Source organism: Accipiter gentilis, chromosome 18 (assembly GCF_929443795.1).
Source record: "Accipiter gentilis chromosome 18, bAccGen1.1, whole genome shotgun sequence".
In the NCBI taxonomy this organism is placed as follows: domain Eukaryota; kingdom Metazoa; phylum Chordata; class Aves; order Accipitriformes; family Accipitridae; genus Astur; species Astur gentilis.
In genome coordinates this window covers 26264747-26284687 of record NC_064897.1, presented here as the reverse complement: position 1 = coordinate 26284687, position 19941 = coordinate 26264747, and the positions used below count along the sequence as shown (strand labels likewise).

The 19941-nt window shown below is 46.5% G+C and overlaps 1 protein-coding gene across 11 annotated transcripts in view; it reads left to right on the top strand.

Moving 5' to 3' along the window:
• RBFOX2 (RNA binding fox-1 homolog 2) overlaps positions 1–19941 on the top strand; it is a 173325-nt gene that overhangs the window by 106862 nt on the left and 46522 nt on the right. For 10 of the 11 annotated variants that reach the window (XM_049821576.1, XM_049821581.1, XM_049821579.1 and 7 more), the window contains 2 exons: positions 7255–7479; positions 17982–18128. In XM_049821576.1, coding sequence (XP_049677533.1) covers positions 7255–7479; positions 17982–18128 — 372 coding nt within the window. Of the gene's footprint in view, positions 1–1230; positions 1335–7254; positions 7480–17981; positions 18129–19941 lie in introns of those variants that run through there. The other variant, XM_049821582.1, reaches the window with a different exon arrangement.

Genomic DNA, 19941 nt, shown 5'->3' with positions numbered 1-19941 from the left:
GAGGAATTGCTCTTGTGCTTACGGTAGTAGAGTCAAAATCCCACATCCTATTACCCCAATATGTCATAGATCAAATGAAGATCAAACTCCAGACATGCAGATGAAATACAAAACCTCTTATTACTGTGGTCCACTTCAAGGACCTTTATGATCAACCCACATCAAGAAAAAGAGTGTTGATTTTTATCAGTCTGGGTCGCCAGACAGACATGCCAGTCTTGCTCTCTGGAGTAACAGAAATGCCTTTGTAGTGTGGACTATGGGTGTCAGGGTAGGGTCACATACCCCTCTGAATCCGGGAACAGGTTTGTATGAAGATGAAGAATACAAGATAACTTATATCTTTTGAATATATCCTTTTCATCTCCAAACTTCCTTTCTGCAGGCATTTCTTCCCATTCAGAAACTAACCCATAATGAAATGGCCATGATGCAGAAAGTGTTATTACTGCATTTTAGGGTTAAGAGCTTGTACGATGTTTGTGGGCACCCGGAGGGTTTGCGTGGCTAGGTCACTATTTTGGCATGACTGGGGCGTTGGAAAGCCATCACTTCATCATCCTGTACATCACTTTGCCTTGTGTTTGAGTGTCTTCATGACCCTGAAGAGCAAAAGCACAGTCTTTAAAATCAAGGCTTAGGTTCCACATGCTGTGAGAGCTAGCAGTGGGGTTTATCTCTGGTGTAATGTCCCAGCCTGCGGTTTTCTGGAAGGAATAATGCTCAAGTTCCTCATGGGTCTTGGAGCATCCCTTAGGCTGCTTTGTGTCCATTCCCCTTTGGGAAGAAATTGCTTGCTGATATGTTTATTATCGGTGGGCAAATTGTGGGATTGCCTGGGGAGAGGGTTAACAAATGTCGGAGACTGCGGCTCCCCAGCAGCCTGAGCTCATCCGAGTGCTGGTGCCCATGGCTCTTCCCTCCCCAGCTTCTCCACCCCCTCTCCTTTCTGGCTCTGGTTCTCCTCCAACTCCTTGCCAAGCCGTTTCAGCACTCTTAACTGGGAACAAAACTAACCTGACAATAAAAAGCGAGTCTTTTTTTTTTTCTTCTTCTTTTTTTTTCCTGGGATATGTGCTGAAACGGCTCAGCGGAGGGCGGACGGAGTGCCGTGGCTGGCAAGGGAGAGAGGGCAGGAGCGCAGAGCCGGAGGTGGGACGGCGGCAGCTCCGGCCAGAGCCCCTCTGGACCCACGGCCGAGAGCGTGAGTCCCACCGGAGGAGCCCTGGGAGGGGAGGCTGTGTTGGAAGGGACTGGGAAGGGAAGCCTGCCGGGGAGAACCCCAGCCCATGTTCCTTATTAATTCTTTCGCTCCTGGGCAGCGGCGTTGTATGGTAGGACCGTTCTCTCCCGTCTGCGTACAGCCGAGGAGCAGCGCTTGGCCGCTTCTGCAGGAGGCTGTGACCTGGGCTGGAGGAGGGATGGTGTGGTCCCCGCATCCCCCTCGCTCACAAGGATCTCTTTCATGCAGAGAGCTGAGGGCAGGCGGCGGCTCCAGGTTGAACGATCGCGTCAGGCTCTTCAGATCCGAGCTACAAACATTTTTGCTGTTTACGAAAGGGATTAGGTTAGCGCAGAGAGCAAACAGTCGCAGCTTGGAACACACACTGGTCTTCACAAACAGGTTAATTGCCCCTGTTAGCTGCAAGTCGGTCGCTTCAAGGCTTCATGAAACGAGTTCAGTGAAGGCATACCTATTAGAAACCCCATTCCAGTAATAGGCTCTGCTGGTTTTGGCTGGGATAGAGTTAATTTTCTTCATAGTAGCTAGTAGGGGGCTCTGTGTTGGATTTGTGCTGTGAAAACTGTTGATAATGCTGAGATGCTTTCGTAGCTGCTGAGCAGTGCTTACGCAGAGCCAAGGGCTTTTCTGCTCCTCAGCCCACCCCACCAGCGAGCAGGCTGGGGGGGCACAAGGAGTTGGGAGGGGACACAGCCGGGACAGCTGATCCCAACTGACCTGAGGGATATTCCAGACCATAGGATGTCATGCCCAGCATATAAAGCTGGGGGAAGAAGAAGGAAGGGAGGGATGTTTGGAGTGATGGCGTTTGTCTTCCCAAGTCACCATTATGCGTGATGGAGCCCGGCTTTCCTGGAGATGGCTGAACACCTGCCTGCCCATGGGAAGTGGGGAATGAATTCCTTGTTTTGCTTTGCTTGTGTGCGTGGCTTTTGCTTTACCTATTAAACTGTCTTTATCTCAATCCACAAATTTTACTTTTTTTTCCCCTGATTCTTTCCCCTATCCTAGTGTGGGTGAGAGCGAGCGAGCGGCTGTGTCGTGCTTAGTTGCCAGCTGGGGTTAAACCATGACATAGGCATATACTCATATCTATCCCAATGATTTGGGGCTTACCAGAGTTGAAGGGCATATTTAAGAGATAATTTGATGTTTGCATGCTGTAGCATTTCTCTGCACCTCTCTCGGGTGCTTCTGACTCACAGCAGGGTTGTGGACAGCACAGGCCATTTACCTGGTGGCAGTTTGTATGGAAATGCCTGTACAGCAATTGTACCAGTTTAGCTTTATCAGGATTATAATTTTTATTTGGTTGGTTATGCTTTAATATCTATGCATATTACAGCGTACCAATACAGAAGGGCTCTGGAGCTGCATTGCTATAAGGCTCCTTTCATATCCTTGTAATTACACTCCTTTCTCTAATGAGCAAAACAAAACAGCCCTTCACAAAATAGACTGATCTTTGACAGTTTTATGGGAGTAGGAGGCTTTTGTGTGCGATTCTGGTGTTCGCTCTTGGTGCTCCAGTGCCGTGATCTTGGATCACCACCTGCTGTCTGCTCAAAGAATTCATCCTATGTCGCATTTGCTGAGCCACGTTGCTCCTCGTTGAGATATTGTCCCCAGCTCCCACCCTTCTGCAAGTTACCGCTACATACGGTTACTTACCATTCCTCGGCTTAGCTTAGAGCTACAAAGTTTGTTAATTAAGTTAAAGCTGCATAAACTCTTAGAAATGTGTCTCCATTAGGGATTTTTTCACTGGTTTAGCTAATTTGTTTTTTAAACAAAACATGGGATGGGTTTGTACTGAGCTGTGTAGGCAAAACCCTGACTTAAGGCAGGAAGGTGGCACCTGCGAGGACGTGACTGGACCTTTGTAGGGCTGAGAATAGGGGCCTGAAAGGGCAGCCCAGGTGGGTATCCCGTATCCCTCTTGTGCCCTGAGGGCTTGGGTGCTGATGAATCAGCTGTCAACATTTTGCAAGAGGGGAGCTGCTTTGAATTCCTATCTGGTGTGGATCAGTGATTTCTGTGCGAGCAGAGCAACAGAATGAATAGGAGTTGCTGGTTTTGTTTGAACTATAGGTTACCGTACGTTGTACTGAAGTTTTTTTTAAGGAGCATTTTTTTAATTACATTGAGTTCCAGTTGCACTGAACAGCCTTTCCCAGTTTGGTGAGCATGGGGTGGCAGCTAGCATAGTCAGAGCATGGCAACAAAAACTCGTGGAGGGAATTGGTTAACCTGGAACTGCTGAAATTATTTCTGCAGTCAAATGTCCCTCAAGCTCCTCTCCTGGGGACGGCCAGCCACCCTGCATTGTGGCTGAGAGAAGTATCTGTCTGGTCCTGAACATTAGTTAAGATTTATTTCATGCCTTCACACAAGTTGTAGCCGGGCTTTCCTAGTGCTGTGATGGCATCCTTGTGTGTGTTTGGGGATGGTGACTACTCTTGGACACGGCCATCTCGGTCTGTTGTTGCATTTGAGTCAGAGTTTAAGAGAATTTCATGAGCTAAAACGGGCAGGATTGGCGATGCAGTGAGGTATGTTGTCAAGACTGGATAGACAAAATACTTTCAGTTGAGTCTCTCTTCCTACGTACGTACCTTCACCGGGAAGTTTGGGGGTTTCTCCATGTTCTTTGTACCTCCTGAGAAGTGGGAAGAGCAGTGCTTCTGACTGCAGGTTTTTCCCTGATGGGTTAGAAGTAGGGAAAGGAGTTCAGATTCTATGTTTGAAGATGAATGGGATTTCCACCCCCCTGCCATGTGTTAGTTCTTGAAAATATGAAGTGTTGTGTAAATGTTGAAATTTGGTAGAGTAACAGAAGAGGTAGAATCTCCTCTGCGTTTGGAGGATATCAGTATGCTGTGAAACCTGCAGAGATCTCATCGGGAGTCCTTTTCTGTAGACACTAGTGGAAACAGCAAAAAAAGTAATTCTAAAGCATCAAAGGAAATTAAAATAACCAAAAAAAAAAAAATATGAGGAGGGAAACGTGTACATAATCATATAAAGAGAAAAATAGTTTGAGATACAGATACTTCATGGGATGATGAAACCTGGACAAGCATAATGGTGATAGATCTTACAGCTAACCTGAGACATTAAATTAAGGATACATTTGTAATAAAAGATATGATTTTTATATGTTAGTGCGATTGGGGGGGGTAACAGTGGTGCTAAAAGCATTTCATTCTGCATCAGAAATCCCTTATTTGAAAATCTTAGGAAGGGCAGGGAGAAGTAATAAATAAAGTTACCAGGATATTTTGGCTTGTGAGGTGTGATTAAGCTCAAAATAAATATGTATCATCAAAACGCCACAAGCAACAGGAGAGAGTGAGCATTTTTAATCCTGCAAACATTTGTAGATAATTGAAGAAGGAGAGAAAATATTTAAAAGGTTGAAACGCATTTAAAATGGAAGGAACAGTATTAACTGAGAGGTAAAAACGTTGAAAATGAGATTATATAAGGTTTATGGGCTGGCATTTTAAGTGGTCTAAGAGTAAGATTAAACAAAATGCTGGAGTATGTCCTTTGGGGAGCAGCCCTGCACTGTTGAGAGAATGGCAGAATAGGTTTTGTTTGTGGCTAATTAGCATTCTCTTCGTCCTATCTGGGGTACTACTGGCTTGTAAATCTAGCTTGTTTTAAGAAAACTGGAAATAGTTTCTGCTACTGCATGTTTCCTGGGATTACTCTATAGATTTCTGAAATTTAAACCAAAAGAAATCAGTTTCATATTTAGCTCCTATTTTAAACACAGGAAAGGGGCAGACAACGTGGGCTGTATTGGAAGCACGCAGACAATTGGATATCATGAAATATTATAAGCAAAAGAGCTTGAAAAGGAGGCAGTATGTGGGCAGAGTGGAGCTGTCATGGCAGGGGATAAACAGTCCGAGTAGGCGAGCGACGGGGTTGCCGATACCCTGGTTTGCAGCGGGATAGCCATCGTTCAGCCTCTCCTCCCTCCCGTTTGTAAAACTCGCCCCGCGGATCTTGGTGATGGTTTAGGTCGAGCCAGAAGCTCTTTGCTTTGAGGCTGAGAATGGCAAAGGAGCGAGCAGAAGCGGAGGGCCGGTGGAGCTGCCCTCCTTTTGGAGGGCGGAGGGGGGGAACCCTGTCCCGCTTTCAGAAAATGCGCTCGGTGTGTGAAAAACCTCCGCAGAGCTGCTAGCCCGCGACACAGGGCCGCAATGGCTGGGGGGAGTGCGTGCAAGGAACCGAGCGCTGGCCGTGGCCGGCATGCTTGCCTGAATTTTTCTTTCTCAGATAAGGCTGCGGAGTTTTGTGTTTCTGCAGGCAGCGAGGCTTTGCAGCGGCTGGACTTTAGTTAATGAAACCGTTCGACGCGGGCCAAGGCTGCGGCTCGGCTCCGCTAAGTGGTATTGAATGCCCTTCCCTCTCCTTCTCCCCAGCTGCGGGAGCGCGTGGCCACGTGGCCCCCAGGGGAGGCAGACCAGATAGACTAATGTCAGAGCAAATTTGGGATTCAGCCAGTGTCTGACTGACCCGGTGCTGGCTGGAGGTACGCTGCATTTATCATTGTTTCCTTCGCCCGGAAGGGAAAACTGCAGGTAGGCTGATAAAGGGACTGAAAGGTTTGTCCGGCTTCACTGGAGGTCCGTCAGCCCCTGCATGCTCTCTGCTGAAAGGCTGCTTGGTAATTCCCACTCTGCCTTTCCTGTCCGCAGGATAAGGTCTGCTTCTCTTTTACTCCATTGATTTAAGCGTGCTGGTGTCAGAATAGGCTCGAGCACCTCCGGGCTTTGTGGGGGAGGACCCAAGGCTGGAACAGCAGCCAAAATTTAAAATCAGGATTAGTCTGTTGACACACACATAAATCAAACAGCCCTCCTATCATCAATCTTTTCCGTGGATATTTTTTTTTTTTTTTTTTTTTGCTGCGGTGGTGGAAGCAGTAGGAGCGGTGCAGCAGCCTGGGCTTCCCAGGGTTGGGTTTCAATGTCAAGGCTGTTCTCCTTCGCCCCAGGTGGCTGAATGCAGCTCCCTGCTCCCCCCTCGGTGAGATCCCTGCAGCGGCTACAGGGCTGCATGCTTTCGTGTTAGCTTTGGGTGCTTTTCAGGCGTGGTGGGGTAGGTTTTTTACTGTCTTTTGGGAATGTCTTTTGCATGGTCAGCTGCCTGTTTCTGAGTCATCTGGTTAGTGTCAGCTACGTCTAAGGCAGCGCTAAAAGCTGCTAAGAAGCCCACTGTCCTAGTGTAGAGGTCTCTGTGGGAAACCCTAAGCTGAGGGAGGAGTGGGGAATTAATGCCTTCTGTGATGGCAGTGATTCTCAAGACTGGGGAGAGAGCGGGTGTGCTCCAGGCTTGTGTTCTCAACTCGGGTCCCACAGCTCTTCGGTGTCTTCCGCGCAGGCAGCACAAAGCAAATGGGATATTCTAGCGACTGGTACCAGAGCACCCGTGCTGCCAGAGCAAAGCAGGGGGCTGCTGCACAGCTCGGTTTTAAAATGAGTACTTCTTTCTGTCACTGTAACGCAACAGAGGAGAGCGTGCTCTGAACCACACGAGGTGCTTGCTCGTGAGCAGAGCCATGAGGGTCAGGCTGGAGGAGATGGGCCCAGATACGGTACTTCTAGGCATATTGAAGAACCCTGTTCTTCTGTCTGTGTTTCCTTCTGCATTGCAATCTTTCAGTGCCTCTTCCCCCTTCCAAAATAATGCCTTACTGTGTGTAAAGCCTCTTGTGAGATTACAGGGATATGCAATTTGCAAGCCCCGTAATTTGTTCTCCATATGGCACCTGGTAGCGAGAAAGTTGCCCCAAAAAGTTTAAGAAAACAGTATCATGGCTCAGAGGAGCGAGGCACGCTCTTTTTCGAAGAGAAGATAATAGAAGAGTGTGCAATATTATGGTGGTGGTGGATGGGCTGTTCGCGTGAACACGTGTGTGTATATCATTTCTCGGGCTGATGTTTTGATCCATCTTCTGTAGTATAAAGCTGTTGTCTCCTTTTCTCTTTCTTCAGGGTAACCAGGAGCCAGCAGCAACTCCTGATGCAATGGTGCAGCCATTCACCACAATCCCATTTCCACCACCCCCACAGAACGGGATTCCCACAGAGTATGGGGTGCCACACACTCAGGACTATGCAGGCCAGACCAGCGAGCACAATCTGACGCTCTACGGAAGCACGCAGCCGCATGGAGAGCAGAGCACGAACACGGCCAGCACGCAGAACGGATCTCTTGCAGTAAGTGCAGAAGGGTGCAGAGCCAGGAGAGCAGCACAGTGCTTTGGGAAAAAGCAGCCATTGATTGGATTGCTGACTGCTTCTTAAGTATTGAGCAAATCAGCGGTAGACTTGAAAAGGAGAGAATTATAAACAAAGCACAGCTTCTGACCTTTCATTACTGGCTTTCTGTCTTTTCCTTTGTGCACGTTCCCCTTGTAAATAGGTGTCTGCGAAGAGCAGTAGTGCTTGGGACCATGGTGGTTTTGCCATGGTGGCGTTGTCCGAAGACAGTGCTTTACAAAAGTGTTAATTACCTTGTGTTAATTGGCAAATGGTTCCAATGAATGTGATGGAGGCAAATTCTGGGAGGTTGACGGTACGAAGGATTAGGGTGAGTGCATGCATTGTAGATGTAATCCCAGAGTGGTTTTGTTCTCAGGAAGTTAGCAGAGTAGAAAAATACTTCTCTTTGTCTTTCTGAAGATGGCAGGGAGCTTCAGGGGACAAAGATAGGAGAGGACCTCTCAGCTACTGGGCATCCATTGGCCAAACAAAGATTTTTCACCACCTTATATATTTTTTTGCTTTCTTCTTCCTATGGCCTGGAACTGGCACTGGGCAACATGCTGGCAGATTATCCCAGGAAAAGCTTTATCCACCCCTTAAGCCACTTGTTAAGACTTAACTTCCTAATAAAGAGCCTTATGGTGAGAGCCTTCGGTGCTCAGGGGCGGATTTAATCTGTTAATGCTTTCAGTTTTACTTGTAGTTGGGCGTTTGGCTCGTAGAGATTATTTTCCCCCCAGTAAGTACTGAGTGAATTCAGTGCCAATGATTGGAAGAACTGATAGTGCCAGCTTGAGTGTGCATGGTTCCCGGTGTGTGCCTCTGCTCCTTCTGCAGTGGGAAGTGGCTGCATGGTTGACACCGCTGGTTATGACTTTGATAAGATATCTCTGAGTTTATCCAGGGAACGCCGCAACTTCAGCATCTTGAAGAAGAAAAAGAGCACAAACCCTGTAAAGCACATTGATAGTGTGTAAAAGGAACCTCAGATGCCTTACTCGGCAAACACGCGCAAATGTAGATGAGAAGAGATCAGGCTGGAAATAAAACTTCGAGCTGGTGCAGTGTGCAGAAATGCAAGTCACCATTTTAGTACCAGATTGTCTGATGTTGTTCCAGCCTGTGAGATCTGGGCTGCCTGTCTCCAGCAAACAGCTATCTCGAGCACTGCCAGTTGGATGGGAAGGCTGGAAACGGGGAATAAAACCGGGCAGTGGCTTTCCCCATGTATTTTTGCTGTTCCCATCCTTGCCCAGAGCTTAAGAGTGTTTCTTTTTAATGGAAATGATGCGAGCCTTGACCTTGGATAGAAGCTCCTGCCAACCCTCCTGCTTCTCTTCCATATTAGGAGCCATCTCCGTGGCACTGCGGGGCCGAGCTCTGTGTTTCATCAACTCATGCCGGCTCCGAGGAGCCCAACGGCGCGCGGGGAGGCTGGCGAGCCTGCGAGGAGGGACTGGGAGCCCATCTGTGCGGAGGGAGCGTTGCTGGGAGACTGCTGGGAGGCAGCGGTGTTGCCAGGAGGCTGCGGAGGGAGCCTGACTGGCAGGGGTTATCCGAGAAACAGGCCGAGTAACACGTAACGCTTGTACTGGCTGTGGGAAACAGGTGGACACGTCTGGTCTGACTGTTTGACGTGGTTAAAGATGCGCGAGCCGAGCGTGTGGAGTCGGGCTCGCAGACCGTAGCTAGCCGGGAAAGGGTACGGGCGCAGACAAGCTGCTGCTGTGGCTGGGGCTGATCAGACCCGGAGGATCCCAGACGGTGGCACGTGAAGAAATCCAGGGGCAGGGGGAAGGTGCCTCAAGGGCCTTTCACGTGCCCAGGGTCCTGGATGTTCGGAGTCCCTTTATCTTTCTGTCTAGGACTCCTGTATGAAGTTATTTTGATTCTGTGGGCTGCCTTGGGATGTAATTGCTTATAACTTTTCTCCTTCTCGGTATGCTGATTAATGATGTAGGAACGAGGGGAAGGAAGAAGGCTCAGTAGTTACTCAAGCTAAAGCATGCTATTAAAATACAGCAGAACGGATTGGTTATTTCACCTTGAACATCTGCAGCTAACGTCAAGCATCTTGTCCCTCACGTACGCTGGTTGTTACTTGTTTGATATACATGTTCAGTCCATGTGGACTAGACTGCTATGCTTTAAGGCATCTTTTCCTTTCACCATTTTGTTGTCTTGCTCAAACAACAGTGCTAACTCTAATAGAGCAAAAAGTCGTCCTGAGTGATGTATGATCCTTCCCTCCCGTTATTGGGACTGACAGGCGCAGCTGCTGTCATGTGTGTGAAGGCGATACCCCAGACCGAACAGCCGGTGGATTTTTTAGCTGCGGGCTTGAAGCCTGTGCTCCCATGGGATAATTCAGAAATTCCTTCAGCCAGACAGATAAGGTCTCTCCTTGCTTTTAAGAACAAGGCCTGTGCTTGAGCCAGTTGGCAGGACAGAGTGAGATAGCGAAAGGTGCGCTCAGATGGCGGGGCTTTCCTGCTTTCCAGGCTGGTAGCCTTTAGGATAATCGCAAAAGTAGGAGAGAATTTGGGGTGGCTTAAAGGTCCCTCGTGGAAAGGGGAGTTTCATCTGGTTGGTAAGACGTTATGCAGCAATGGAATGGGGTCTATAACGGAGTCCCTGACACACTGGGTGGGAGCACCATTTCACAGAAACTCTGCGGATTGTGGTGGGCAAGTCAGATAGAATGATTTGAGATCAGCTGTGGTGTCTGAGTTGATAGACAGTGGTCTGGAAGCCGGAGGTCAAACATCAGCAGTGAACTTAAGTAAAATAAATTTTGAGGGTCAAAGTCCGTGCCTTCCTACGCAGTCTAAAAGCCCTGAGCGAAGGGGAATGACTGGTTGGTGTCATCAGCTAAGGACGAGCTTGGTTCTGGAGGTCTGAGTAGCGGAAAGCATTTAAAGCTCTCGGAGCAGGGGCATGGAAGAGAAATTGGCACAATAGGTGGTGTAATACAAACAGCTTAATATTGTGGAATCTTTTTTTTATTTTAGGATCAAGCCTCATCTGTGGGGCTTTGTTTCTTGCCTGGCATGTGGGTCTCCCGATCTCCATCTCCAAGCATCTGTCCTTTCTCTTGATACTGTCCCAAAGCACAGCTGAAAAGACCTGGATTAAAAATAGACTGAGGTATCGGACCATATTTGGCCTACTCGGTCTGCCTGTTGCAGCCTGTCTCTTAAACCGTTGACGCTCTGCATTTCACTCGTACGGTGCTGGGTCTTCTGGTTTCTTCCCCCTTCCCCCTTCGTGGTTTACATTAGTGCGCTTATCCCTAACGGAGACGCCCAGCACAGATAGCTGCAAGTGGAGATGCTAATTAGGCTGCAGTACCTCTGGCAGCTGAGCTGATCTAAAGATTCACCGCTGTCAGAAAGGAGAGATCTGGCTTCAAGCGCAAACTCCCACTCCTATTTACTGGCTCTGGCATTCCTTACGTGAGCCACTTTAATTCACTGACCTGGCAGAAAGCTGTCCAATTCTTTTGCTGGGTTAATGAATTAGAGCAGCTCTTGGAGGGATCCAGCAAGTGCTGTTGTTGCAAGGTAAGCGTATGGAGTGCATGGCCAGAAGCCGAGAGCAATTGTCAGCTCTCTGCATCTCCTGGTACTCTACCCGTGGAGGGAAGATTAATCATCCACTGAACTAAAAAACCTTGCTTGATAGTAAATGCAATGCACTTAATACTGTGAGCTGATTATTCAACTCATTTCTCTTGTTAATGTCAGAGGGAAGAATTTGTGTGTCTGTATAAATTATGGAATGCAGCTGGAGGTACAGAAGTAGAGGAATAAGTTTATGTAAATTACTTTGCATGAAAATGGCAGGTGCTGTCGCCTTGGTGTTACGTTGCCATGAAGCAATATAAAGCATTATTTAATTACAGAGCATCGCGTCTCCCGGCTTCTTGACGTGCCATACCGAAACACATTTAACTCATCTGCTATACCATAAAGGGACGTTGCCTTTCTCATTTCTTAAAGGAAACACATCTGTCGTGGGGGACCCCCACGTATTGTGTTCAGAAGCAGGACAGGGGAGCTGCTCGGTCATCCAGCTGTGCCCCATACATCTAGCAAGGGTTTGGAAAGAAGGGAGCCAACGGCATCAAGGGTTCCTCAGCTGACTTTTGTAACACACGGATGATGTTATAATGATTACTTTCCCTTGGGTACTTCTTGCCTAGTCTGAGATTGCGGAATTTTCCTCTGTAATTATTTTTGATCACTTTAGTAATTAAAGCAATTGCTCATGTGAGGTATTTCAGGTGAAGAGTATGTTTAATGAATATCCTCACTTATCTTTTGATACTGCTGAGCAGGTAGACGTGAGGAAGAACTAGCTTCGAATAAGTAGCTAGCTGCTGATTGTTTGGCCACCTCAGCTTGGAAATTGCTGTCTGGAGGTAGTAAACTCTGACATTTAACATCAGGAATTTGCTTTGAGTACGAGGCAGATTATTTTATTATTTTGAGTATGAGGCCGATTATTGTCAGCACTTGTAGACTTGTGTCTAGTGAGGCAGATCTAAAAATGATTTCGAAAGAGAAATAGGAAATAAATCAGCAAATATCATTATGTTAGAGTATACAGCTGAGGTACTTCTGCATATCTCTGAAAGGTTATGGCAGATCTAGAAGTAGTACGGGGAAGGATAATAGTGGTGATGAAAGGGATGTAGCAGGTTCTTTATGAGAAGAAATGAAATCTTCACTTATGAAAAGAGCTGACAGGAATGAAGGCGTATGACAAGTACATAGAATATTGAATGGTATGGGAAATAAAATAGGGAACTTTCCCTTTTTCACTTACTAGGGCTCAGGCAGGAAATAACTGGGTGCCACGTACGAAAAAACCCAGGTATTTGTTTCTTGTTTTTTCCATATAATGAAGAATTTAGCATTGGAACTCTTGCCCATAGGATGCTTTGGAAGTTGAGACATCAAGTGGCTCAGTTTGCTGGAGGCTGTGCTGGAGAAGAGCCACCAAACGTTTGCCCTGTTCTTACATTCTTCCACAGATGCCACAGATTTGGCTGCTGTCAGAAAGATGATAGTGGGCTGGATGGATCTTAGTCTGTCACGGTGTGGCTGTTCTTCTGCCACTGTCAATGGAGTGGTCCAGGGGTGGCCACTAGCTCAGGAAGTCTTGCTGCTTCCTTCGCCTTGTCAGGGCATCCCTGTTTTGTGAGGAATGGGCTGGAACTGCTCACAAGGGGTTTGATGTTGTGACCAGCAGAGCAGGCCTTTCAGGAGGCTTCATTTCACCACTTTGTTGAAAGGGAAAAAAAAATATTAAAAAAAATAAAAAGAAGGCACCAAAGAATCCTATTAAAAAATGCTGCTCAGCAAAACAAAGTAATTTTAAACATCATGACATGGAAAATGTTATCTGACATATCAGAGATGTCTTTGTTGTGCAGGATAGGTAGCAAAGCTTCCTATATGCTTTCCTATTTTAGGTTTGTGCTCGACTTCAGGTGCCGTGTATCTTTATTTAATGAGGAAAGTGAACAAAATGACTTAAGCTTCAGTATGTCTGAAAACAGGTAGCTAACAATCAGAAAAAATACGCCCTGAATTAATCTGACTATACTGAAAATAGTTAAAAGCCTAGCAGAAATTATTTAGTATGTCCTTAGCGATTTTTTTTTTGTCTGGTTTTTGGCATACAAAGTAGTTTTGCACGTTGTTAATTGTGCCTGTAGTGTAGCCCAGTTCTTTTCTTAACACTGTTGGCATCTCTGAAAAATCAAGTACGTGGATATAATTCTAAAATTAAGTTTACTGCTGTTGAAAGGTGATTATTAGCCCTGTGGTCTTCTGTCTGCTAAACAAGTGTCATTAAAGCAGCAACAGTTCCCATGCCCTTTGCTCTGGGATGTGTAGGACCTCAGCCCTACTCTGGTAGAGCGTGGTGGGGCAGGAGAGAGGGTTTGTGTCTAGTGCCTAACGCTTCGCTCGTTTTGCCACCGAAAGGGCTCAGTGGATGGATATCTGTTCACTGGTGGGTGACTGGTTGTTTTGATGTGGGTTCTTCCCTGGAAGTTGCAGAGATCTTCCCATGTTGACTGTACTCTCCTTTGCAGTGGGAAGATTGCCTTCTGCCAGTCATAGCTTTCAGTCCTTGTCTCCACACGGTTCCTCAAGCTCTTGATCCAAACAAGGTCTTTTTTTTTTTTCTTTTCTTTTTTTTTTGGATCTGAGACTGGTCTAGAAGCAGTGGAGTGAGCAGAGTCTGTCTCCCGGATTTTGTAAACCACCCAAGTCCCCTTTTAAATATAGTTGTTAGTTACAGTTTGTATTTTGTAAATATTTTCTTTGCGGTGATTTATGGCTCTTAACCTCCTCATTATGATTTGCAACATTTTTGGACCGCCTGCTTCCTGGGGGAGAGGATGGGGGGGATGTTTTTTTGCTTTTCTATAACTTGGACCTGAAGCGGTTCCAGTTCTAGAAGCAAGTGGGAGATGGAAACAGCATGTGCTGGGTATTAATAGTCTCTGTGCTGGCCTGTCGCATTGGTGTTTGGCTCGTTGGGGAGGTAGCCCTCTGTCTGGCCGTGCAGATGGAGATCTGCTCCGAGCTCAGGTGGTGCCGGAGCCCCTGCCTCCCTCCCGCCGAGGAGAAATTCTCAGCGATTGCTTGTTCACCAGCTGCTTTAGGACAGAAGAGTCTAGTTGAGAAGTGGGAAGATAGCTGTAGAGCTGCCCCTAAACCTTTCAGAACACCCTTGTGTTGCCAGGTGTCCTTCTCCCCTTTTACGTGCGTAAGTGCGCACGTATACATCCGTGCTTCTCTTTGCAGCTGCCTCTTCTTGCTTAGGGTTTCCTTACTGCTGGTGGGTGTAAGAGAGGAGCCGGCAAGGGAGCACAGGCAGCAAGTAGTTAAAAAAGAAGCACATACTGCGCGTGTCCTGAGCTCCGATACGTTTCTCGGTGACCTTGAGCAGAGCTCAAAGCTTACATGTGCAGGCGTGAATGACATTATCACCTGCATAAGTATATGTTACGCAGACTATGCTGAGGAGGTAAGGTGGATCCAGTGCTGTTCTAAACGCGGGATCTTTGCCGCAGCATGTCTCTGCGGTGCCTGACGACAGGCATTGAGACCTAGGGAACATGGATTAGCTCCCTTCCGAGCTGAATTGCTGTCTGTGGTGAAGGGAGAGGGCTGGTTCTTCACTGCGAAGTGTTGACATGAGGCCAGAAGGAAGGAGCTGAAACTCGGCGTGGGGAAGGAGTCAGGGTGGGGAGTGGGTGCTCGGTGAAATGCAGGCTTTTATCATCTGGCTTGGTCAGGGTGGTGCTGTTGCCAGTCTCCATTATGTGCTGCCTGAGAACAGGCTCCAGGCCCTTCCTTTCATCTCCTTCCTAATGAATTAAGACAAGGAATAACTATAAAAGGGGGAGGGGGAGCAAGATCTGAGGAGACTATTTCTTTCGTTTATGTTGTAGCTGAACGTGTGGCAGTAGACAAAAGTACTGAGATAATGTTATAGTGGCTGAAAGTTCAAATCTTACCTTAGGGCCATGGATGGTAGAAATGAGGGAGCTACAACATCCAGAGAGAGAAGATATTTAATGTTAAACTACTGCTGAAAAATCAGGATACATGAAAGCCTGAAAAGCATTTGGGGGCTCATAGTGTAGTCAAAAAGGTAAGAGTGGACTGAAATCCCCTGTTCTTTCTATTGTTTCTCCTGTTTGAAGCCTTTGTCTTATTACACACATCACATGTGCTGCAAAATGACTCCTGTGTGGCAGCAGCCCTCTGCCATATGCAGGAACAGCTGTGAGTGGTTTTGAGCAGGCCACTGTACATGATACATTGCACCCTTGGTAAGTAAGGAGTTCTGCCCTCTGCCTGCAAGCAAATGGATGGGAGAGGAGTGCAAACAACCTCCCGGCTTCCTCCCCTGTGGAAGCAGCAGATCCAGTCCTGTGCAACCTCTGTTTGAATTTAAAGACTAAAACATCTTTGTCGTCACCATTCAGAATCTGTGCCTTTCCTCATTCACACTGCAGAAGATACACTAGCGTTTTGAGGATGCACCGGTGTGCATGGGTGTTTGCCTGCTTGCCAGTTCCATGCAAAGCCGTAGAAAACATGAGATTTGGCAAACTGCAGCAGCAGGGCTCCAAAATGGATTGTAGAGATCCCTTTTAGCAGGAGTGTTGATGATTTGGGGGAGTTATTTTGGAGCACTCACTTGCAGGCGTTGTGTGTAGTGGTGATGGATGGGGCTACCCCTGTGTTTTGTCCTTCTTGGACAGATTTGCCCTGAGGAGCAAAGGACTCTGATGGAGCCATAAAAATAAAACCACCAAATAGCATAGTGTGATTTAATCGTAAGCCAGCTGCATCGATTCTTCCCCTAGGGTGCACTCTCTGGATGTTTGGAGATGGATTTTGTCATAGCGGTGAGGACAGGAGAAGAGGAGGAACTTGGGGAGGGGGAGGCATCTTTTTAGATACGATCAAATGGAAGTTTCAGAGGTTGTTCTTGAAAATTTGATGTTTGGGGGATGGATGAGTCTTAGCCAAATAAAAATGCTTCATCCTGCTAGGCTTCTCCTGAGACTTGCATGGCTCTGGGGAGTAGTATCCATCTGGGCAGTATCTCCATTTTTCCTATCACGGCTTAATTTATACTAACCAGATCAAACATGTTTTGTGCTGCCTGCACAGCCCTACAGAAATAAAATGGAAAGCTGCCACTGCTTTGCTCAGCATGACAAGACCCCAGTGCTTACTGTTTGCTTGCTCTTGTTAGTGCTTTATAACCAATACATAAGTTCAAGGTCATGTCTGTAAGAGATATTTCTGGCCAGAAGAGGCTCTTTTAATGTCGCCAGTTTAGCTCGTCTGTGGAGAGATGTTTCTTTCCAAATATTCGTGAAGTATTGTATATTGAATGATGTGCAAAGCAGTCTGGCAAGTCCAGCCAGTGGTTGGGGAGTCAGTGTGGGCAACTCTCCTAAGATTTCTTTCCTCTTTGGTATGCAAATTGTGTTTTTAAAACCCGAAAAAAAAAAAAAAAAGAGGCCCCCAAAACAATAAAAAAATCCCTACTCTTAATTCTTTAGTTTTAAGGCCTGTGTATGTTCTTGAAGGTGCCTAAAAAAGGCTGACTCTAGCAATTATGTGGTCCTTGCCTTCTCATAGAACTTCTTTTCACTTGATGGGTTAAGGAAGAAGTCAGGTTGGCATCTAAAGAAATGAAATGACACTTGAAAGTGCATCACACAGGTGGTCAAAACATGACTCCTAGGAGGCTGAGGCAAGTAGCAGGAGATGGAGTGAGTGGGTGGGTGCTTTTTGACTACCTTGGTCTGTTAGTGCTTGCCTTGGAAAGGGACAGAGCAGTTAAACCCATCAAATTGCGGTCCACTTTGTTCTGTAGCTGCGAGTTTTTTGAGGTAATTTTTCTGACTATGGTGCGAAAAATACCATTTTCTCATCAAGCCATTTTGCAAAGGGGCCTTGCCTTTATATTTAGTGCTGTGCTCAAATTTTACCACCTTTTAGTCTAAGCCCAACACAAGTAGCTGAGGTTCTCATCCTTTCTTCTCCCCTGCCTGTCATCTCTGTGGGGGCATTAGGTCTCTCCTCTGGCACGCTCTGGTCTCCCTTATTCCTCTGCCCCTTCTTGCTGTACTTTTTCTGTGCTCCAGTACCCCTTGACCTGGCTTTGCTGTACCAGTCAGTGCTTGGGAACGCTGGAACAAATTCCCTTGTTTTAGCTATGGAATTGGTAGCAGAAAGTAGCGCTTGGACTTTTTATAAATCCTGCAGTGGTGATGACTGTTTCCTGTCCCTGGGCTGACTTTTAAATGTACAAGAAAAGTTAATCAAAGACATCCGTAAGCTGTTCATATATGGATTTTACCATTTAATTATAGATCTTCTTTTGGGGTAATGTTTCTCTGAAGGGAGCTTGGCAGAGCAGATGCCGTTTTGCCTGGGGATGCATTTCTGGTATTGGCCCGGTGAAGAGCTGCCACTTCAGCTGTGGGATTTTGATGATTGCATGAACATCCTGCCACATGAGATTAGAGTGGCGGTACTACCTCCCAGCTTCAGGATATGAAAGATCCGCCTCTTCATTAGAGCTTTCATATGGTGGCAGCTGAAGTGAGGAAGAACAGGGAAAAGAGAGAAGCAATTTAAGAAAACCAAAGGCAAATCTACTAAGCTGAAAGGTGATCTGAGGGGAGGGAGGCTGAGATCTCATTACTGTTTACTCATGGGAAGGGAGGGCAAGAACAACAGATCAATTGTTGAGCATTACTGGCTTTATCAAAATAATTGTCAAGCATTCAGAAACCGCAATCGCGAGTGTAATATTAATACCTAAAAGGAGATAGACAAAGCACGTGAAAGGAATTTGTGTGGTTTCTATTCATGCGCATACTTTTGTCTTTCTGATTTCAGCAGACAGAAGGAGGGGCACAGACAGATGGACAGCAATCACAGACACAGAGCAGTGAGAATACCGAGAGCAAATCCACTCCAAAACGACTTCATGTGTCTAACATTCCCTTCCGCTTTCGAGATCCTGACCTTCGGCAGATGTTTGGGGTAAGTTACCAGCACCTTTTAAGACACAGCAGATTCTTCTTCCCCACGGACAGGACACATGGTGCTAGTGTTTTCATGTGAAGGAAAAGGCCTTTCCCCTCCATTTAGTCAGTACACTGTAAAATATTTGCAGGACTAGGACAATTGGTAATGTTTACCTCAGCTGGTAAATACACATGAAAACTATAACTGTGTTGTTCATATCTAGATGTTGAGTGTAACCTAACAATTGGTTTGGAAAAAAAAACAAAACTTCACCTTATTTCCCAGTAAAGACTAGGATTAAACATTGACTTAATATATCCCTTGCAAAGCACTGTTTTTCAGTTGCTTAGAAACTTGTTGCAATATTTATGCCTCTCTTCATGATCCACTTCTGCGATGAAAAATTGCTGCAAGAAATTGGCCAGCTAGCTATTGCATGTGGAAAAGCTGGTGCAAGTCAAATGGTATTTTACATTGTGTATGATGTACATTCTGTTTCTTTTGACCAAATAGTTTGTCTTTCCTAATCTTTGTATGCTATTCATCATTCTCAATTTGTAAGTCCTTTGAGGAAGAGTTTATTCACATGAGTACAGGTGGTGACTCATTCCATGTGGACACAGCGATAAATGAGTTAGATGCTTCATGACCTAACCTTCAGGTGAAGTTATCTACATAATCATCATCAGGAATCCTTGACCTGTTGCTATGGTGGTAACATCCTTGGTTGGTGGCATGTTTTAAAGTCTTCAGAAATATTTCTTATCATTTATAAAGTTAACAGACTTTAAATGTTGCTCCCTGTTTAAGATGCAGTGCAGAGGACTTGAGTCAGGAAAGAGCAAAGCTAAGGTTCCTCTTGCTACCTTAGGCTTTGAGTGTATACCTTGGTCCTAACTGCATAGCCAGCTTCTCCTCCAAAATCTTGCAGTGTTCCTGTTTCAGTTGTTCCATCTCTTGAGCCATCTGTGTGGGTGTGTATGCATGCACACACACTTTCACATGGAGAGTAACGTTACAGTATGTAATTGTGTCAAATTCATGGTCTCCAAGCTTAGGCTGCTATAAATGAGAGAAGAATTGGGCTTATCTGTTCATAGCTTGGACAGTACAAAGTGAACAAAGTGTGCAGAAATGTTAAAAATTTCACTGCTGGTCTTCAGCAAGAGTCCCAGTTGGTATATATTGTGAGAGATCTTTGCTCTTTGTTCTTGAACTTTTCCATATCCTTAAGAAGCTATTTTGTGGATGAGAAAAGGGAGAGGAGTGGTCAAAATGTAGAAGGGCAAGGCTGCTATTCAGGGGGACCTGGCCAGGCTGGAAAAATGGGCTGACAGGATTCTTAAGATACTCACCAAAAGCGAGTTTCAAGCCTTCCATCTGGGAGGGAGTAACCCTGCAGCAGTACAGGCTGGGGGCCAGTTGTCCAGGAAGATGCTCTGCAGTAAAAGACTTGGGGGTCCCGATGAACAACAAATCGAACACAAGCAGCAGCGTGCCCTTGCAGCAAAGGCATCCGACTGTGTCCTGGGCTGTGTTAGTGAGTGTAGCCAGCAAGCCCAGGGAAGTGATCCTCCCCCCCCCCCCCACCCCCCATCTTCAGCAGTTGTTGGACTGCGTCTAGGATGCTGTGTCCAGTTTGGGCTCTCCAGGGCAAGAAGTGCACTTCGTCGAAGTGAGATACTGGAGCAAGCCCAGTGGGCACCACTAAGATGTTCAGGGGACTGGACAGCATGGCATGTGAGCAGAGTCTAAGACCTGGGCCTGTTCAACTTTGAGAAGAGAAGGCAGAGGGGGGATATTTTTGTTTTCTGCAACTACCTGATCA